The sequence below is a fragment of the Tachysurus vachellii genome, chromosome 15 (genome assembly GCF_030014155.1).
Source record: "Tachysurus vachellii isolate PV-2020 chromosome 15, HZAU_Pvac_v1, whole genome shotgun sequence".
Lineage (NCBI taxonomy): Eukaryota > Metazoa > Chordata > Actinopteri > Siluriformes > Bagridae > Tachysurus > Tachysurus vachellii.
This window is the reverse complement of record NC_083474.1, coordinates 21,030,609-21,050,967: the sequence shown is the minus strand read 5'-3', so window position 1 is coordinate 21,050,967 and position 20,359 is coordinate 21,030,609. Positions and strand designations below refer to the sequence as shown.

Sequence of the window (20,359 nt, the reverse complement as noted above, 5' to 3'; positions counted from 1 at the left end):
AGATCCTCACTGACTCTCAGTCCTGTTCCCGTAGCAGATCCTCACTGACTCAGTCCTGTTCCTGTAGTAGATCCTCAATGCCTCTCAGTCCTGTTCCCGTAGTAGATCCTCACTGACTCTCAGTCCTGTTCCTGTAGTAGATCCTCACTGACTCTCAGTCCTGTTCCCGTAGCAGATCCTCACTGACTCAGTCCTGTTCCTGTAGTAGATCCTCACTGACTCTCAGTCCTGTTCCTGTAGTAGATCCTCACTGACTCTCAGTCCTGTTCCCGTAGCAGATCCTCACTGACTCAGTCCTGTTCCTGTAGTAGATCCTCAATGCCTCTCAGTCCTGTTCCCGTAGTAGATCCTCACTGACTCTCAGTCCTGTTCCTGTAGTAGATCCTCACTGACTCTCAGTCCTGTTCCCGTAGCAGATCCTCACTGACTCAGTCCTGTTCCTGTAGTAGATCCTCACTGACTCAGTCCTGTTCCAGTAGCAGATCCTCACTGACTCTCAGTCCTGTTCCCGTAGTAGATCCTCACTGACTCTCAGTCCTGTTCCCGTAGTAGATCCTCACTGACTCTCAGTCCTGTTCCTGTAGCAGATCCTCACTGACTCAGTCCTGTTCCAGTAGCAGATCCTCACTGACTCTCAGTCCGGTTCCCGTAGCAGATCCTCACTGACTCTCAGTCCTGTTCCTGTAGTAGATCCTCACTGACTCTCAGTCCTGTTCCCGTAGCAGATCCTCACTGACTCTCAGTCCTGTTCCCGTAGTAGATCCTCACTGACTCTCAGTCCTGTTCCCGTAGTAGATCCTCACTGACTCTCAGTCCTGTTCCTGTAGCAGATCCTCACTGACTCAGTCCTGTTCCTGTAGCAGATCCTCACTGACTCTCAGTCCTGTTCCCGTAGCAGATCCTCACTGACTCTCAGTCCTTTTCCTGTAGCAGAACCTCACTGACTCTCAGTCCTGTTCCTGTAGCAGATCCTCACTGACTCTCAGTCCTGTTCCCGTAGCAGATCCTCACTGACTCTCAGTCCTGTTCCCGTAGCAGATCCTCACTGACTCTCAGTCCTGTTCCCGTAGTAGATCCTCACTGACTCTCAGTCCTGTTCCTGTAGTAGATCCTCACTGACTCTCAGTCCTGTTCCTGTAGCAGATCCTAACTGACTCTCAGTCCTTTTCCTGTAGCAGATCCTCACTGACTCTCAGTCCTGTTCCTGTAGCAGATCCTAACTGACTCTCAGTCCTTTTCCTGTAGCAGATCCTCACTGACTCTCAGTCCGGTTCCCGTAGTAGATCCTCACTGACTCAGTCCTGTTCCCATAGTAGATCCTCACTGACTCTCAGTCCTGTTCCTGTAGTAGATCCTCACTGACTCTCAGTCCTGTTCCTGTAGTAGATCCTCACTGACTCAGTCCTGTTCCCGTAGCAGATCCTCACTGACTCTCAGTCCGGTTCCCATAGCAGATCCTCACTGACTCTCAGTCCTGTTCCTGTAGCAGATCCTCACTGACTCTCAGTCCTGTTCCTGTAGCAGATCCTCACTGACTCTCAGTCCTGTTCCAGTAGCAGATCCTCACTGACTCTCAGTCCGGTTGCCGTAGCAGATCCTCACTGACTCTCAGTCCTGTTCCCGTAGCAGATCCTCAGTGACTCTCAGTCCTGTTCCCGTAGCAGATCCTCACTGACTCTCAGTCCTGTTCCCGTAGTAGATCCTCACTGACTCTCAGTCCTGTTCCCGTAGCAGATCCTCACTGACTCTCAGTCCTGTTCCCGTAGTAGATCCTCACTGACTCTCAGTCCTGTTCCCGTAGTAGATCCTCACTGACTCTCAGTCCTGTTTCCGTAGTAGATCCTCACTGACTCTCAGTCCTGTTCCCGTAGTAGATCCTCACTGACTCTCAGTCCTGTTCCCGTAGTAGATCCTCACTGACTCAGTCCTGTTCCTGTAGTAGATCCTCACTGACTCAATCCTGTTCCTGTAGCAGATCCTCACTGACTCAGTCCTGTTCCTGTAGTAGATCCTCAATGCCTCTCAGTCCTGTTCCCGTAGTAGATCCTCACTGACTCTCAGTCCTGTTCCCGTAGTAGATCCTCACTGACTCTCAGTCCTGTTCCCATAGTAGATCCTCACTGACTCTCAGTCCTGTTCCCGTAGTAGATCCTCACTGACTCAGTCCTGTTCCTGTAGTAGATCCTCACTGACTCAGTCCTGTTCCTGTAGCAGATCCTCACTGACTCAGTCCTGTTTCTGTAGTAGATCCTCAATGCCTCTCAGTCCTGTTCCCGTAGTAGATCCTCACTGACTCTCAGTCCTGTTCCCGTAGTAGATCCTCACTGACTCTCAGTCCTGTTCCCGTAGCAGATCCTCACTGACTCAGTCCTGTTCCTGTAGTAGATCCTCAATGCCTCTCAGTCCTGTTCCCGTAGTAGATCCTCACTGACTCTCAGTCCTGTTCCTGTAGTAGATCCTCACTGACTCTCAGTCCTGTTCCCATAGCAGATCCTCACTGACTCAGTCCTGTTCCTGTAGTAGATCCTCACTGACTCTCAGTCCTGTTCCTGTAGTAGATCCTCACTGACTCTCAGTCCTGTTCCTGTAGCAGATCCTCACTGACTCAGTCCTGTTCCTGTAGTAGATCCTCAATGCCTCTCAGTCCTGTTCCCGTAGTAGATCCTCACTGACTCTCAGTCCTGTTCCTGTAGCAGATCCTCACGGACTCTCAGTCCTGTTCCTGTAGTAGATCCTCACTGACTCAGTCCTGTTCCTGTAGCAGATCCTCACTGACTGACTTAAGCTAGCTGCTGACTTAAATCAGGTCAATAAGGATTGTATTATGCATCTCACTGCTCATGTTTTCTGATGTACTTTTCATTTTGAACGGAGTTTATCTGCACATGAACCCATAATAACTTATATTTAAAGTTTATTTTGGGTTTGTATGAATCAGTTCATCAGCAGGAGGTGAGCCGTTCATTCATGCTCCGCTCCTACTGGATTAAATCTAAAATTATCTCTGTCTAGTTTTATTTTTAACCCGTCCTGTCCAGAGGACACGTTTAATCCTCATTACAATGGACTTGTTTAAAGAAACCCACAGACAGTGTAGGTGAACAACACAAAGCAGTTTGTTTAATAGTAACCAGTTAATAAATAAAATGTCCACACTTCAGACTGGATGTGTTTAGTGTGAAGGTTTATCACTTCAGATTAATGATGAGTGAAAATAATGTCAAATATTACATTTAAAATAAAATACATGTAAAATAAATACTAGTAACATCAGTAAAATATTATTATTATTATTATTATTATTATTATTATTATTATTATTAAACAGTAGTTTTTTTTCTTCCAGGAACTCCAACTCCCAGAAACCTCACTCGACTGCGCATGTGCCCGAGCCTTTCTGCGCATGCGCGTCTTTCCGCACTGTTATTTTTTTGTCCTCCCGCGAGCCGCAGAGCAACAAGCCTGAGCGAGGACTCGCCCTGAATGGTTATTACGGCTTATAATTCATTATAAAACGCTGCCACTGAGCTGGAGCGCTTTTATTCATGGAGTTAAAGGGCTGTTGAACGCTTTTGTGCCTGTAGGTTTGTGCAGAAGGAGCGCGGAGGCCGAGATCACGGCGCTGCTGCTGCTGGAGCTGCTGGAGCTCTTACATTAGTGTATATCAGGGATTACAGACCTCACCATGGCGCATCTCCGGGCCATCAACAGGGTAAATGTGCTCCATCACACTCACTCTCGGGCTCTATCACTGCACCACACATCATTTATTCATCCACATGTTGTACATTTAGAAACACAACAAGGTTTAGTGTCTCGTGTGTCCTCCTAATGAACACTAGTGCACCAACTACATCACTATCAGCTGCTTTTCTCAGGGCTCAAATGTCTTCCTGATCTCCTACAAAGTGCACTAAATACATTACAGAACTCACACTATTACCATTTTACATCCTATTTAGTGCACTAATATAAAGAGTGTGTCATGTGGCTTCTTAATGGTCTTGTAGTGCACTATTATGACTTGTAGTGCACTATTATGTTTTGTAGTGCACTATTATGTTTTGTAGTGCACTGTTATGTCTTGTAGTGCACTGTTATGTCTTGTAGTGCACTGTTATGTCTTGTAGTGCACTGTTATGTCTTGTAGTGCACTATTATGTCTTGTAGTGCACTGTTATGTCTTGTAGTGCACTGTTATGTCTTGTAGTGCACTGTTATGTCTTGTAGTGCACTGTTATGTCTTGTAGTGCACTGTTATGTCTTGTAGTGCACTGTTATGTCTTGTAGTGCACTGTTATGTCTTGTAGTGCACTGTTATGTCTTGTAGTGAACTGTTATGTCTTGTAGTGAACTGTTATGTCTTGTAGTGAACTGTTATGTCTTGTAGTGAACTGTTATGTCTTGTAGTGAACTATTGTCTTGTAGAGCACTGTTGTGTCTTACAGTGCACTGTTGCGTCTTGTAGCGCACCACCACTGTCTTGTAGAGCACTGTTGTGTCTTATAGTGCACTGTTGTGTCTCGTAGCGCACCACCACTGTGTCTCGTAGCGCACCACCACTGTGTCTCGTAGCGCACCACCACTGTGTCTCGTAGCGCACCACCACTGTGTCTCGTAGCGCACCACCACTGTGTCTCGTAGCGCTCCACCACTGTGTCTCGTAGCGCTCCACCACTGTGTCTCGTAGCGCACCACCACTGTGTCTCGTAGCGCACCACCACTGTGTCTCGTAGCGCACCACCACTGTGTCTCGTAGCGCTCCACCACTGTGTCTCGTAGCGCTCCACCACTGTGTCTCGTAGCGCTCCACCACTGTGTCTCGTAGCGCACCACCACTGTGTCTCGTAGCGCACCACCACTGTGTCTCGTAGCGCACCACCACTGTGTCTCGTAGCGCACCACCACTGTGTCTCGTAGCGCACCACCACTGTGTCTCGTAGCGCACCACCACTGTGTCTCGTAGCGCACCACCACTGTGTCTCGTAGCGCACCACCACTGTGTCTCGTAGCGCTCCACCACTGTGTCTCGTAGCGCACCACCACTGTGTCTCGTAGCGCTCCACCACTGTGTCTCGTAGCGCTCCACCACTGTGTCTCGTAGCGCTCCACCACTGTGTCTCGTAGCGCACCACCACTGTGTCTCGTAGCGCACCACCACTGTGTCTCGTAGCGCTCCACCACTGTGTCTCGTAGCGCTCCACCACTGTGTCTCGTAGCGCACCACCACTGTGTCTCGTAGCGCACCACCACTGTGTCTCGTAGCGCACCACCACTGTGTCTCGTAGCGCTCCACCACTGTGTCTCGTAGCGCTCCACCACTGTGTCTCGTAGCGCTCCACCACTGTGTCTCGTAGCGCACCACCACTGTGTCTCGTAGCGCACCACCACTGTGTCTCGTAGCGCACCACCACTGTGTCTCGTAGCGCACCACCACTGTGTCTCGTAGCGCACCACCACTGTGTCTCGTAGCGCACCACCACTGTGTCTCGTAGCGCACCACCACTGTGTCTCGTAGCGCACCACCACTGTGTCTCGTAGCGCACCACCACTGTGTCTCGTAGCGCACCACCACTGTGTCTCGTAGCGCACCACCACTGTGTCTCGTAGCGCACCACCACTGTGTCTCGTAGCGCACCACCACTGTGTCTCGTAGCGCACCACCACTGTGTCTCGTAGCGCTCCACCGAGGGTGGTTTATATAGGGTGCATCATATCTTTTGGTGTCCAGAAGTGTTAATAGTGCACTATTATAGGGAGTGTGTCATGTGACACACAGTGCACTACATAGAGCATAGAAGTCATTGTTTTCGTTTTCGTTCAGTGTGTATTTGTTTATTTTTATTGGACATACAGTGCACTACATAGGGTGTAGAAGCCAGCATGTTACTCCATATAGTGCTCAAGCCATCAGTTAGTCATCACTATGTACTGTGTTTTTAAGGACAACACTGTTTAATGTCTTGAACGTCTTCCTGATCTTCCACAAAGTGCACAAAACAGAATCGTCAGTCTGTCTCATGCGCTAGTATAAATAGTGTGTCACGTGGAAGCATGTAAGATAGAAGGATGTAAACAGAAGTGAACATCTAGTGCACTACACAGTGAGAATTTCCTAAGGGATTAATAAAGTATTTATCTTAAAATCTGTATAGATTGTAGTGCTTATTTAAGGACCAAGGGCCATTTTGTCCCACTGTATGTAGTGAGCACAATGCTGAATAATAAAGTGCTCTATATAAGCCATGTCAGTAACAGAATCCCAAATAGCTCCTGTTAGATATTTAGAATATTTCACCCTATATAGTGCAGAATTTTAGATAAATAGTGCACTACATAGGGGACTTGAACTCATTAACATGGTTCTTTACGTACAGAACGTCTGCCTGTAGTATATAGTGCACTACATAGTGTATCTAGGGTGTAGTGTAGGTTGCCCTAGTGTAAGGCTATTTAGGGTTAACTGCCTCTTATTCGTGTGTGTGTGTGTGTCTCTGTCTGTCTGCGTGTGTGTCTGTCTGTCTGCGTGTGTGTGCACAGAATGCCCGTCTGGACCCAGAAGAGTACTTCACAAAGCAGGAGCGAATTGGGAAGGGTTCATTCGGTGAAGTCTACAAAGGCATCAATAACCACACTAAAGAGGTGGTGGCCATCAAGATCATCGACCTGGAGGAGGCAGAGGACGAGATCGAGGACATCCAGCAGGAGATCACCGTCCTCAGCCAGTGTGACAGCCCTTTCGTCACCAAGTACTACGGCTCCTATCTCAAGGTACGCACACACACACACCGAGCGGTGCTGCATTAGTGAGCTGAAGCTGAAATCGACCGTGTCTCAGAAGCTAAGCCTTCTCACATGGAACAAGACATTTGTATTCATTTCATTTTGTGGTGATATTTTGACCGGAGATTGTTCCATTTCTCTGAGTTTTCTTCTTATAAAGATCTATTTCAGTTGTTAAAATGAATCATTTCAACGAATCGCTGCTGTTTCTGTTTTTTTTAAAAATGATTCGTTGCCATTAATCTCGATGAAGCTACAAATAACGGTGGACTCGACACTCTTATAAGCGGTTCGGCTCAAAGAATCGATTCGGTGCAAACGACACATCGCTGTAGTGCGGAGTGAATCTGAAACTATTGCGTGTGTTTTACAGGGAACTAAACTGTGGATCATTATGGAATATTTGGGAGGAGGATCTGCTTTAGATCTTGTAAGTAAAAAGTAAATTAATTTGGAGAAAGTAAAGAAAAAATAAAAGTGGGTGGAAAAAATAAGTGTGTGTGTGTGTGTGTGTGTGTGTGTTATGCAGCTCCGGCCTGGGCCGTTAGAAGAGACGTACATTGCCACTATTCTTAGGGAAATTCTAAAGGGTCTGGAGTATTTACACTCAGAAAGGAAGATTCACCGTGATATTAAAGGTGACACTCATGAACACACAAGAATACATGGCTTTATTTTCAAACGCCAGTTTTTAGTTTATCAGCTAGCACTGGGATGTAACGTAAAACATCAGTTTCATTGTGTAACTGTAACATGTTCTGATGTGCTCAACTGTAACGTGTCCCGTGTCTGAGTGAAACATCAGAACTTATTCCAGTGGGGGATTCTGTAATTTGATTGGCTTGTGAAATGTGACAAACCAAACAAACATTTTCACAGAGACTAAGGAAAAGGATGAAGTATATGAAACCGAGAATGTTTAATAGGATGTCATAAAGGGTGTGTGTGTGTTTGTGTATGTATGTGTGTGTGTCTCTGTGTGTGTGTGTCTCTGTGTGTCTGTGTGTCTGTATGTGTGTGTCTGTATGTGTGTCTCTGTGTGTCTGTGTGTGTGTCTGTGTGTGTGTCTGTGTGTGTGTGTGTGTGTGTCTGTGTGTGTGTCTGTGTGTGTGTCTGTGTGTGTGTGTGTGTGTGTGTGTGTCTGTCTGTGTGTGTGTCTGTGTCTGTGTGTGTGTGTCTGTGTCTGTGTGTGTGTGTCTGTGTGTGTGTGTCTGTGTGTGTGTGTCTGTGTGTGTGTGTGTGTCTGTGTCTGTGTGTGTGTGTCTGTGTGTGTGTGTCTGTGTGTGTGTGTGTCTGTGTGTGTGTGTGTCTGTGTGTGTGTCTGTCTGTGTGTCTGTCTGTGTGTGTGTCTGTCTGTGTGTGTGTCTGTGTGTGTGTGTCTGTGTGTGTGTCTGTATGTGTGTGTCTGTGTGTGTGTGTCTGTGTGTGTGTGTGTTTGTGTGTCTGTATGTGTGTGTCTGTATGTGTGTGTCTGTATGTGTGTGTCTGTATGTGTGTGTCTGTGTGTGTCTCTGTGTGTGTGTCTGTATGTGTGTGTCTGTGTGTGTGTGTCTGTGTGTGTGTCACAGCTGCCAACGTGCTGTTGTCGGAGCAGGGGGATGTGAAGCTGGCGGACTTTGGCGTGGCCGGTCAGCTCACAGACACACAGATTAAGAGGAACACGTTTGTAGGGACTCCGTTCTGGATGGCCCCGGAGGTCATCAAACAATCCGCCTACGATTTCAAGGTGGGTCAAAGGTCGATTCAGGCCACCGGCTCCGCCCACAAGCGCACACCTTCTGCACCGCTGTGGTTTTTTTTTTTTTCCTCAGTGTTCGTACTGATTCTGAAAGATGAGCTGAAGTTTAACCTCGTGTGTGTTTGTGCAGGCTGATATCTGGTCCCTGGGCATCACAGCCATCGAGCTGGCTAAAGGAGAGCCGCCGAACTCTGACCTGCACCCCATGCGTGTGCTCTTCCTGATCCCTAAAAGCCCGCCCCCTACGCTGGAGGGCTCTTACAGCAAACCCTTCAAAGAGTTTGTGGAGGCGTGTCTCAATAAAGACCCGCGATTCGTAAGTATTCCCTCAGGAGCATTTTTTTTTCCTCTGGTGTTTTATCGCTACACAAAATGTTCTCCTCTCACACAGAGACCCACAGCTAAAGAGCTGCTGAAACACAAGTTCATCACGCGCTACACCAAGAAGACGTCCTACCTGACGGAGCTGATCGACCGCTACCGCCGCTGGAAATCTGAGGGCCACGGAGAAGAGTCCAGCTCTGACGACTCCGACATGTACGCCAACTCTCCTTCCATCCATCTGTCCAGATCTATCCATTAAGCCGGTTTTACGTTTGTTTACCCGCTGAACCACTCATCCGTTAATCCATTACTTATTAGAGCATCGATCCATCTTTTCATCCATTCACCCAATTATTCACCCAACTATCCATCCGTCCATCAGTCAGTTCATCCATCTCCATTTGTCCAGCCATTTAAAATGTATATTTCTCCCTAACGAGCAGGCAGAGGTGACGGTGACAAGTAAACAAAACAACCTGAGACGATAATCGTTCATCTGTCCTTGAATCCACACGTTTATTGATCCACTGACTGTCAGTTCATCTCTCCATACGCTCCACCCATCTGTCTTTACACAGAGGGAAACTCTGCCTCTTTTCTTCCTTATGTCTTTTACTTCAGTTCACTTTCTTGACCTTCAGTGTAGCAGAACTCTGTAAATATAAAGTGAATGTAGTGAGTAAGTTTTTAGAGTCAATCGGTCTGTACGTTGGACTTCGATGAGTTTTTACTGTATGTCTCGCGTGAACAGGGACGGAGACGGTGACGAGAGGGACCAGTGTCCAATGTGGACTTTTCCCACAGTGCGTCCCAGCTCCATGAATAAGCTGCAGAAAGGCTACGCTAACACAGACTCGGAGGTGAGACACGACCTCACGCTGGTCTTAAAATCAGCGTCACAACGTTGTAGCACAGAACGGCTAAGATTTGTGTCTCTGTTCCTTCCTGTTATGACTGGGAGTATAATCAACACATCACTACAGAGGACATTGTTCTCTCTCTCTCTCTCTCACTCACACACACACCTGCATTTGTTTTATACATCTGAAGTATTAACAGCTCTGTCCACTAGGGGGCAGCTCAGAGTCCACACAAAAGACCGCTTTAGTACTCCTGAACACTTCCTCTGATTTTACAAAAGAAAAAGTAAAGATTCAGTCGTTTCACACTTCACAGTTTCTGGCAGCTTCTGTATGAAGTTGATGTAAAGGTGATTATGGAGAATTAAAGCAGTTAGCAACGATTGTATAATGTAACCGATCCTCCACACAGGTGGCGGAGACGGTGAAGAGGCAGCCGAGGTCTCAGTGTCTGTCTGCGCTCGTCTCACCCGTCTTCAGAGAGGTAACCGCCGCTCGTCTGCACCAGGCTAACACGGCATGAGCACTTTTTAGCTACCAGTTAGCATGTAAACCTCACACTCACCACAGAAAGACTATTTGTACTTTTCACTGTTTCACAGTCTATATATTAAAAAACATGCAAAATAAAACATACAACCATGAATATTCATAAAGATAAATCTGTAAGCCACGCCCCCTTTCAAATCTAGGTACAGTTAAAGGTGGGGTCTCCGATATTTGAGAACTGCTTTAGTCGGGACGAGAACTAAGCAAAAATCAAAACAAACGTGTAGCCAATGAGCAGAAAGGGGCGTGTCTTGTAAATATGTTTTAACATTGACATGGAGGATAAAAACAAAGAAAGAAAGAGAAGAAAGACTTACGATAAGGTAAGAAGTAGGACGTGTTAATATAGGATCAGCTTTCCAGCGCTGGAGAGAACTGAAGGAGCAGGAAGTTGGTCACATATTCACAGATTAGAGTTTCCTGAGTCAATAACTCCTGAGCTAAACACTGTTACTACACAAATAACACCTCTTTTCTATCGTAGTAATGTAGAGACGCAGCTACAACCGTGTTTTGTGTAGTAACAGTGTTTAGCTCAGGAGTTATTGACTCGGGAAACTCCAATCTGTGAATATGCGCACTGAACACTCTCTCTGCCCATATTGACAAGACCCGCCCCTTTCTGCTCATTGGCTACACGTTTGTTTTGATATTTGTTTGGTGGCCTAACGCAGTTTTCAGAAGCATTTCTCAAATATCAGAGACCCCACTTATAAGTGGCACAAGCTGTCCTTACTCAGAGAGAAATAAAGGAAACACTTCAGTGCACCGTGTTAAACTGGTGGCTGTAGATTTCACCGGTTGATAACTGCATTAGCCTCGTAGCTGTAGTGAGAGAAAAATAAGGCAGGAAAGTAAGATTCTGGTACTGAGCAGGTTCTCATTCAGGAGTTGTGTGTGTGTGTCTGTGTGTGTGTCTGTGTGTGTGTCTGTGTGTGTGTGTGTGTGTGTGTGTGTGTGTGTGTGTGTAGTTAAAGGAGAAGCGGAGGGCGAGTGGAGGAGGAATCGGGGCCATAGAGGAGCTGGAGAACGCCTTTAACCTGGCCGAGGAGTCGTGTCCCGGCATCTCAGACCTGCTGGTCACACACGTTATGGAGAGAGTTTGTCGGTGAGTTAGTTGTCACTCTACACCATAAATATTGGCACCCCTTTACAGCCGAGTTACTGTTACAGCCCTGATGCAAATATGCTGATTATTTTTAATTTTTTTATTTTTTAACTCCTTAGGTTTGCACTGAACAGTAATGGAAACACGACCCCGTCATCACGGTGAAGTGCCTCTTGACCTCGGCCTTGACCCCTGACCGCCCGTTCATGACCCCTGTGCACCCCTTGTCCCCCATTCTCCCCCATTCTCTCCACCATGCAGATGTTTTAATGAGTTGTAATGAAATATTTTTACAGGTTCTTTATAGAGCGAAGATATTTAAGAGACAAAGCCATGCCACTGAGCTGTGTTTACCCGTTACACCCCGATCTTCATAAAACCTCACACACACGTACATCCTGCCTCCGACTTTTATTCTCCTGCTATTTTAAATTATTATTTACATGAGCTCTGTACCTGTCAATCACAGAGAAGGGGGTGTGGCCTCTACATAAGATCTCGGTTCTGGAAAAACAAGGTTTTCAGCTGCAAGCTAATTGATATCTAGCTAATTATTGATATCTAGCTAAAAGCTTTGGTAGTTTCATTTCTTCTCATTTTATATTGAGATCGAGTTTAATTGCAGTTTTTTAAACTGAGTAGCTAATTTTTTATCCGCTACACAATCAGCTAGCTCTTTACATGGCAGTTACCTAGCAAGTTTCATAGCAGATAGCTGGTATTAAACTAGCTCTGTCATTATCTGATGATAATGACAGAGCTAGTTTAATACCAGCTATCTGATTGATAGGTCTATTGAAGAAACCTTAAGAGGAACCAGACTCCAAACAGAACTCATCCTCATCATCGTCAAAACTTCTCTTCTTAACTTTACAAAAGTTAAAGTGTGTAACCAGGAACTGAATCCTGAAGTCATTATAGTTTCAATTTAAAGTCTTTTGTATCCAATTAAAGTTATGAAGTGATGGAGCCTGAAGCTACCCAGTGAAGAAGATCCACAGCCATGTTTCTGAGGGACATTGACATGATCTTTATGCTGTCCATGTTGGAAGCCCTCAGCAGCAGCTGGTGATTTTCAGATGAAACAGAAACAGGGCGTCAGGAAGGATCCGGAAAATAAAGAGAGCAGAAGGAGTCAGGATGAGTGGGATCTCAGGAACATCATGGAGGGAGGGACGGAGGAAGGGAGGGACGGAGGGAGAGAGACAGATAGAGAGTGGCGGGGAGAGAGAGTCAGACACAGACAGAGAGGGGGAGAGAGACAGAGAGGGAGAGACACGGGGGGAGACAGTGGGAGAGGGAGAGACACGGGGGAGACAGTGGGAGAGGGAGAGACACAGGGAGAGGGAGAGACAGAGGGAGACATGCAGAGAGAAGGAGAGACAGACGCAGGGAGAGGAGGAGACACGCAGGGAGAGGGAGAGACAGAGTGGGAGACATGCAGAGAGAAGGAGAGAGAGAGGGAGTGACAGAGAGGGAGAGAGACAGAGTGAGAGGGAGTGACAGAGAGGGAGAGAGACAGAGAGAGGGAGACATGCAGAGAGAAGGAGAGACAGAGTGAGAGGGAGTGACAGAGAGGGAGAGAGACAGAGAGAGGGAGACATGCAGAGAGAAGGAGAGACAGAGTGAGAGGGAGTGACAGACACAGTGAGAGTGACAGAGAGGGAGACACGCAGAGAGAAGGAGAGACAGAGGGAGAGAGAGACACGGGGAGAGGGAGAGACAGAGAGAGAGACACACAGAGAGGAGAGACAGAGAGAGAGACACACAGAGAGGAGAGACAGAGAGGGAGACACACAGAGAGAAGGAGAGACAGAGGGAGAGAGAGACACGGGGGGGAGACAGTGGGAGAGGGAGAGACAGAGAGGGAGACACACAGAGAGAAGGAGAGACAGAGGGAGAGAGAGACACGGGGGGGAGACAGTGGGAGAGGGAGAGACAGAGAGGGAGACACAGAGAGGAGAGACAGAGAGGGAGACACACAGAGAGAAGGAGACACATACACAGTATATTGTGTAACGTGTACAGAGCTAGAAGGTAAACATCTAGTTTGGTGCTAGTTTAATATCAACCAAATACCAGGTTATAATTTCTGTTCATAATTTCTAAACCTGGTAACGAGGATAAAGTATAGAGATGATTAATGTTAGATATTATGTTGTGTATTAATATTGATGTTACCTCATTATTCTAATTAGATTAATGCTGTAGTTTGTTTAAAATGGCGGTAAAGAGGAGTTTAAATAACTGAAGCCACTTCCGGGTGTGATTGAGGTGTCAGTGACGCCCTCTAGCGGCTCACTGGGAGAACATTAGGAAAATACTTCAGAATATTTTGATAGTTCATATAAAAAGCTTTATTACAATACAAGATAATGGTGAAGAAGTTTATTAGAAAATTTTGGAATAAAACTATAAAATAGTAACAGCTGATCATTTTAAGGGAGAACTGGAGCACCAGAGCAAGTCATACAAGAGGTCATACGACGGGTCATACGACGGGTCATACGACAGGTCATACGACGGGTCATACGACAGGTCATACAAGTCGTACGACGAGTCATACAACAGGTCATACAAGTCGTACGACGAGTCATACGACAGGTCATACGACGAGTCATACGACAGGTCATACAAGTCGTACGACGAGTCATACAAGTCATACGACAGGTCATACGACGAGTTGATTTAAACATGGCACAACACACACACTCAGCATGCATTAGCAAAGTGAACAGGTTTAAAACTTCACATCACCAGGCACGTGCCGATATTCAGTCTTTATATCACAAAATAAACCATAAAGCACTTATAAAACTCAGGAGCTAGCATGCTAGCACAAGTAACTAGCTAAACTATGTTAAACAGCTCTACCATTTCAGTCTGATTTTTTTATTAAATGAAGAAAACACACTGAACTACAATTACTCATTAAATTTTAAACTCAAGTTAAAGCAGAAGAAATACAGAACTCTTATCAGTCACTGAATATTCTGAAGGTTGTTGTAATATTGTGCACCACTGTGGTTCTCCAAAGTTCTGAGGCACATCGGGTCATGAAGACATTTCTAAAGAAATGATTTGTCCCAAAATGCTACGTTTGCTAACTGATGTGCTAATAGTCAATTAATCTGTTTAACACACAATCATGACAATATTAAAAACAAACATCATAACGGAATTAATGTTTCCAAATAATTTCACTACTAGCCTGTTTAACTTATTAGCTAATTTGCTTTTGCTTGCACACTGAAAGCAAATCGCTCCACTAGAGCAGTGAGCAACACCTTTTTTTTAGGCAAATACACATAAATCACACACAAATCCGAGCATGAACACACGCGCACACACACGTCAGTATACTGGTGCAACAAAAACAGCTTGCTTGGTCATGTGCCGATAATCAGTTGAACAATAATTATCATGATATTGTTACTGTGGAAACGTTTTACGTGTAAAAAGGCATTGAGGGAATCATTTTTAGTAAATCCCACAGGAACCTTGATCCAAGAGCAGGAACTACAAATGATTTAAAACATAGCCATAATTTTGTAAACGTTTAAGGTTATTATTGAGAGTCTACTACACTTCGTATCGGCACATGTCTCTGTGGAGAGTAAGAACAAACAACAACAACAACAATAATAATAATAATACTGCTTACAAAAAAGAAATAAACTACATTTATATCCCAAGGAACAGTAGAAAAGAAACTGAGAAAGTGGCAAGATACAACGAGACATAAGACACCAGACACGTCTCTCTTTTTTCCAATTTTACTTCATTCTCTCTCTCTCTCGGTCTCAGATCTTCTCGCTCCACGACTCTGCACCTGAGAAACAAATATATATGAACAATAACATCACACACTCTCACTTTCGCAAGCAACACCTCACCATCTCCATACTGAATGTGTCACCATACACTAAATTCTTTTGATACAAGACAGCGAGATACTGAGACAGAGACAGTGCAAGATACAGAGACAGTGTGAGATACAGAGACAGTGCGAGATACAAAGACAGTGCGAGATACCGAGACAGAGACTGTGCGAGATACAGAGACTGTGCGAGATACTGAGACTGTGCGAGATACTGAGACTGTGCGAGATACTGAGACTGTGCGAGATACTGAGACTGTGCGAGATACTGAGACTGTGCGAGATACTGAGACTGTGCGAGATACTGAGACTGTGCGAGATACTGAGACTGTGCGAGATACTGAGACTGTGTGAGATACAGAGACAGTGCGAAATACTGAGTCAGAGACAGTGCGAGATACTGAGTCAGAGACAGTGCGAGATACTCAGATAGCGAGATACTGAGACAGAGACAGTGCGAGATACTGAGACAACAAGATACTGAGACAGAGCGAGACACTGAGACAGAGCGAGACACAGACAGAGCGAGACACAGATACTGAGACTCAAATCCTCATTCATACACAAAACAGACTCTGATATAAAATCTAGTAGCAGGAGATATAATGTGAAGTAAGTCTTTTGTTATCATTAATGAACTAATGACATGAAATGACAGAAATCTGGATGCATTTGGTTATTAATGCAGGCAGCATCTAAACTCTGTGGGGAAAAAAAAAAGCTGTGTGAAAGAGATGAAGAGAAACGGCAGAAGATTCCAACAGTTCAGGAACCTGAGAAAACATCAACATGACAGTGATGTGAGAATAAACATCTCCAGAGGAATGAAATTAACAGCTGTTTATGCAGCGTGCTGTTCCTGATCATCTGCAGCTATGGGTCTGCAGGTGTAAAGATGCAGGAACACACAGGAGTGTGAGCTTCTCACGGTCGTGGTACAAACCGGTCGGCTTTTTACCTCGAGTCGTTTACACGTGTTCATCATCACCCTGCTTCTGCATCTGCGCCTGCATCTTCGCAATCATCTCCTGCATCCTCCTCAACTACAACACACACACACACACACACACACACAAAATCAATAACATTTAACATTTAAAGCTTCAGTTACTGATGATTGAACTTTTTTGATCATCAGTAACATCACTGAGCATTTCATGAATAATTCATTCATCACTGTTATTTACAAAAAAATCTATTTTAATACTATTCTATTTTTTTATTTGACGTCTTAGAAACTTAGAATTTTATGATAAAAATATATTGTGTTTTTTATGTACACTATATTTATTTCAGTCCTTTTTCAGGGCAATGACATCATATAGAACAAAATAGTGGAAAAAAGTTTTATTTTTTTACACAGCAACAGAATCCAATTTATTTTCCTAACGTTGCTTTTCTATCTCAATTTTCTATAAATTTTTTTCTGTACCAAATCTATTACAAATCACTTCAGTGTACATAAATACATCAGAGAGAAAGTAATAGATATGTGTAACTAATATTATTGATTAATTATTGCTACTGGGAATAAAAGGTCTGTATTTAATAATAATAGTTCATAATAATAGTTATTACTATTAGTAATAGTAGTAATAATAGTAGTATTATGCTGTACCTCTGCCTCCTTCTCCTGAAGGATTATGTCCTTGTCCATTTCCTCTGGTTCCGGAACATTCCTATAGGAGACAGAAACGCACGTGTGTGCAAACACACACACACACAAAATAAACACAATTTCATTTATTAAATTCTGTGTGCCAAGTGAACCAACCCAATGGACTCACTGTGTGTGTGTGTGTGTGTGTGTGTGTGTAAGAGAGAGAGAGATTAGTGCAAACAGAAGCAGCAGACACAGTGTGGAAGAATAAGTGTGTGTGCACAGCAGTGTGAGCAGTTATGTGTGAAGTGTGTGAGGCAGAGGGATGTGATCGTGTTAGCCAGCAAGCCACAGTATATTTATGTGTGTGTGTGTGTGTGTGTTAGCAGCACAAGCATTAAGCTGAAAGACAGACCTCCCCCTTCTGTCCTGATCTACAGTTTTACTGGGTTTATAGCTTTAGGAATTCTGACTCGACTCAATAAGAAGAATCGACTCCTTTTGACTCCCAAATGGTTCACTGATGTTTTGTCCTAAACCAGACAGTGTGTAAAAGTTTTAATAGGGAGAATGTTTTTTTTTCTGACATAATAATAATAATAATAATAATAATAATAATAATAATAATAATAAAAATGCAGCGGCTACAAAACACGTTTGAAGTTCAGAGGTCCCTGTAACCCTCAACATGAACACACTAACTAATGTACGAGAGACACTGGATGCACTGTGATTACAATAAAACTGCAGGAGGAACATCTACAAAAAATAAAGAAGAAAAACAGACGCTAATGTACGTGAGCCAGATCTCAAAGTTCTGCTAAAAGAGTCGACTCAGTAGTAACATCTACAGTTTTCTCTAGTCTGGAGATGCTGCTGATGTAGAAGATATTCTCCACACAGGGGTTGTGTGTGGGTTTAGTGAGCTGACGTGATATTCGATGGCTTCTGATGGTTGGTACTGGGGGAGGTGGAACACAGCAGACACAGCAGTACGTACGCAGGCGACAGAGGCAGAATGTAACCGTGGGAGGACAACCTGCCGCCTCGTTTCAGGCGCTCTGAGCGGAAGTTCTCGTAGTGCAGGTCCTGAGTCACTTCCTGTAGGTCCTGCATGTGGGTTCTATACACACACACACACACACACACACACACACACACACACAAACGTTAGTTACGCATTTTGATTTGTAGACACTGTTATATTGTAAAGACTTATATTTATATTTGTACCTTCTATCGAACCATCCACCTGCATCCATCCCTTTAAGTCCATCCATCCATCCATCCACTTACCTACCCATCGCTGAACTACCTTCAGTCCATCCATCTTCTCATCTAACCATCCTTTTAAGTCTACTCATCCTTGTACACACCCATCCATCCATCCCTCCACCTAATTACACATCGATCAACACTTCCATCCATCCATCCCAGTCCATTTCTCTATTCATGCTTGAATCTACCCATCCATCTACTTATTCATCCATCCATTTACTCATTCAACAGTCTAGCTATCTACGGTATCTATTTAGCCAGCTATAGCCATCCAAAAACATCCACCGATCTTTTGATCCATCCAACCATCTGTCTAATTATCTGTGTATCCATCCATCCGATCGCCTATCGAGCTTTCTACCCGTTTACCTGTTCATCCACCCAAAGCTGTCCGTTTACACCGACGTGTATGAGTGTGTACACGTGTGTGTTTGTGTGTGTCGTACATGAGCATGGTGCGCAGTTTGAGGAAGTCGTTGTGTTCAGGATTCTCCACCTCCACCACGCCCCATGGGTACAGACGTCCTCGCACCTTCTTCCCTTTAGCCTCGATCTGCTGGTTAGAGCCCACCACTGCAAACGGGATGCTCGCCTGAGAACACACACACACGCACACACACACACACAACGATTTCTCCACAGCAGTGTTCCAGCGATTCAGAAGGACACGGCACTTTTTATCCATTTAAAATCTGTGAAATGATTTATTTCATGACCAGCGTGAACACATGATGTACCTTCAGAATCCTCGTCTGCTCCTTAAACTCCTCGTCCTCGTCTGACTCGGCGTCGGGCAGGTGGTAGATCTTAATGCCGTGCTCGTCGATCTCGTCTAAAATCTACAAGTGAGGAACAGGAAGTCAGATCTACACTCACAGGTGACTGACATGTTGTGTGTGTGTGTGTGTGTGTGTGACCCTAACCGCCTGTTCGTGTTTAAGTTCTGATGAGAAGCTTGTTGAGTTATTAATTCTACAGTCATGCCATCAATCCGAAGAGAACGAGGATTGTTTATTTTTTTGACAGAATATTCAGATTAGATAGAACAACAAACAAATCCACACAATGATCACAAATAATTCCTCAGACCAACCCTGAGGTGTGTGTGATCTTCAGCTCAATTATTGCCACACTATCTGTCCACTCGCCTACAAAAAAATGCTTCGTCAAGCCAACATCGGAGTTTGTCGCTACAAACTTTACAATCCTAGTTTTTATTGTATTTCTTCTTTGTAAGACACATTTCACACTGTGTATGTTTATGTATGTGACAAATAAAATATTAATTTGACTTATTTGCTAAAGTGACAGCAGAAGTGAAATGATCCTGTGTTGTAATAAAGAGATATAATGTGAATTTGTCTGAATTAGAGCTGATGAACAGGTGCTAAAGTTTAAGGAGAAGGAGGAGTGGATGAGTGTATAAGTGGAGGAGTGGATGAGTGGAGAAGTGAGTGGATGAGTGGATGAGAGGAGGAGTGGATGAGAGGAGGAGTGGAGGAGAGGAAGAGTGGAGGAGAGGAGGAGTGGAGGAGAGGAGGAGTGGAGCAGTGGATGAGTGGAGGAGTGGAGGAGAGGAGGAGTGTATGTGTGTATGAGTGTATGTGTGTATGAGTGTATGTGTGTATGAGTGTATGAGTGGAGGAGTGTATGTGTGTATGAGTGTATGAGTGGAGGAGTGTATGTGTGTATGAGTGTATGAGTGGAGGAGTGTATGTGTGTATGAGTGTATGTGTGTATGTGTGTATGAGTGTATGAGTGTACGAGTGTATGTGTGTATGTGTGTATGTGTGTATGAGTGTATGAGTGTATGTGTGTATGAGTGTATGTGTGTATGAGTGTATGTGTGTATGTGTGTATGAGTGTATGTGTGTATGAGTGTATGTGTGTATGAGTGTATGTGTGTATGAGTGTATGAGTGTATGAGTGTATGTGTGTATGTGTGTGTGTATGTGTGTATGTGTGTATGAGTGGAGGAGTGTATGTGTGTATGAGTGTATGAGTGTATGTGTGTATGTGTGTATGAGTGGAGGAGTGTATGTGTGTATGAGTGTATGTGTGTATGAGTGTATGTGTGTATGAGTGTATGTGTGTATGAGTGTATGAGTGGAGGAGTGTATGTGTGTATGAGTGTATGAGTGTATGTGTGTATGTGTGTATGTGTGTATGAGTGTATGAGTGGAGGAGTGTATGTGTGTATGAGTGTATGTGTGTATGTGTGTATGAGTGTATGTGTGTA

At 44.7% G+C, this 20,359-nt stretch overlaps 2 protein-coding genes across 3 annotated transcripts in view; one reads left to right on the top strand and one right to left on the bottom strand.

The window, feature by feature from the left end:
* Nucleotides 1–3,349: 3,349 nt before the first annotated feature.
* On the top strand, nt 3,350–11,756 carry stk25b (serine/threonine kinase 25b). The gene is made up of 12 exons (XM_060888546.1): nt 3,350–3,486; nt 3,585–3,712; nt 6,541–6,771; nt 7,157–7,213; nt 7,313–7,421; nt 8,352–8,509; nt 8,652–8,837; nt 8,913–9,058; nt 9,597–9,705; nt 10,118–10,189; nt 11,226–11,362; nt 11,482–11,756. Exons 2-12 carry the CDS (start codon nt 3,686–3,688, stop codon nt 11,525–11,527), a joined length of 1,278 nt encoding a protein of 425 aa, XP_060744529.1. The 5' UTR covers nt 3,350–3,486; nt 3,585–3,685; the 3' UTR covers nt 11,528–11,756.
* A 1,979-nt stretch (nt 11,757–13,735) lies between these two features.
* septin2 (septin 2) overlaps nt 13,736–20,359 on the bottom strand; it is an 18,472-nt gene continuing 11,848 nt past the window's right edge. The window contains exons 8-13 of one of the 2 annotated variants that reach the window (XM_060887789.1): nt 18,858–18,959; nt 18,567–18,712; nt 17,843–17,965; nt 16,861–16,921; nt 16,201–16,285; nt 13,736–15,194 (exon numbers count right to left, since the gene is read on the bottom strand). In XM_060887789.1, coding sequence (XP_060743772.1) covers nt 16,211–16,285; nt 16,861–16,921; nt 17,843–17,965; nt 18,567–18,712; nt 18,858–18,959 — 507 coding nt within the window. In that variant the 3' untranslated portion in view covers nt 13,736–15,194; nt 16,201–16,210. The remainder of the gene's footprint in view (nt 15,195–16,200; nt 16,286–16,860; nt 16,922–17,842; nt 17,966–18,566; nt 18,713–18,857; nt 18,960–20,359) is intronic. The other variant, XM_060887790.1, reaches the window with a different exon arrangement.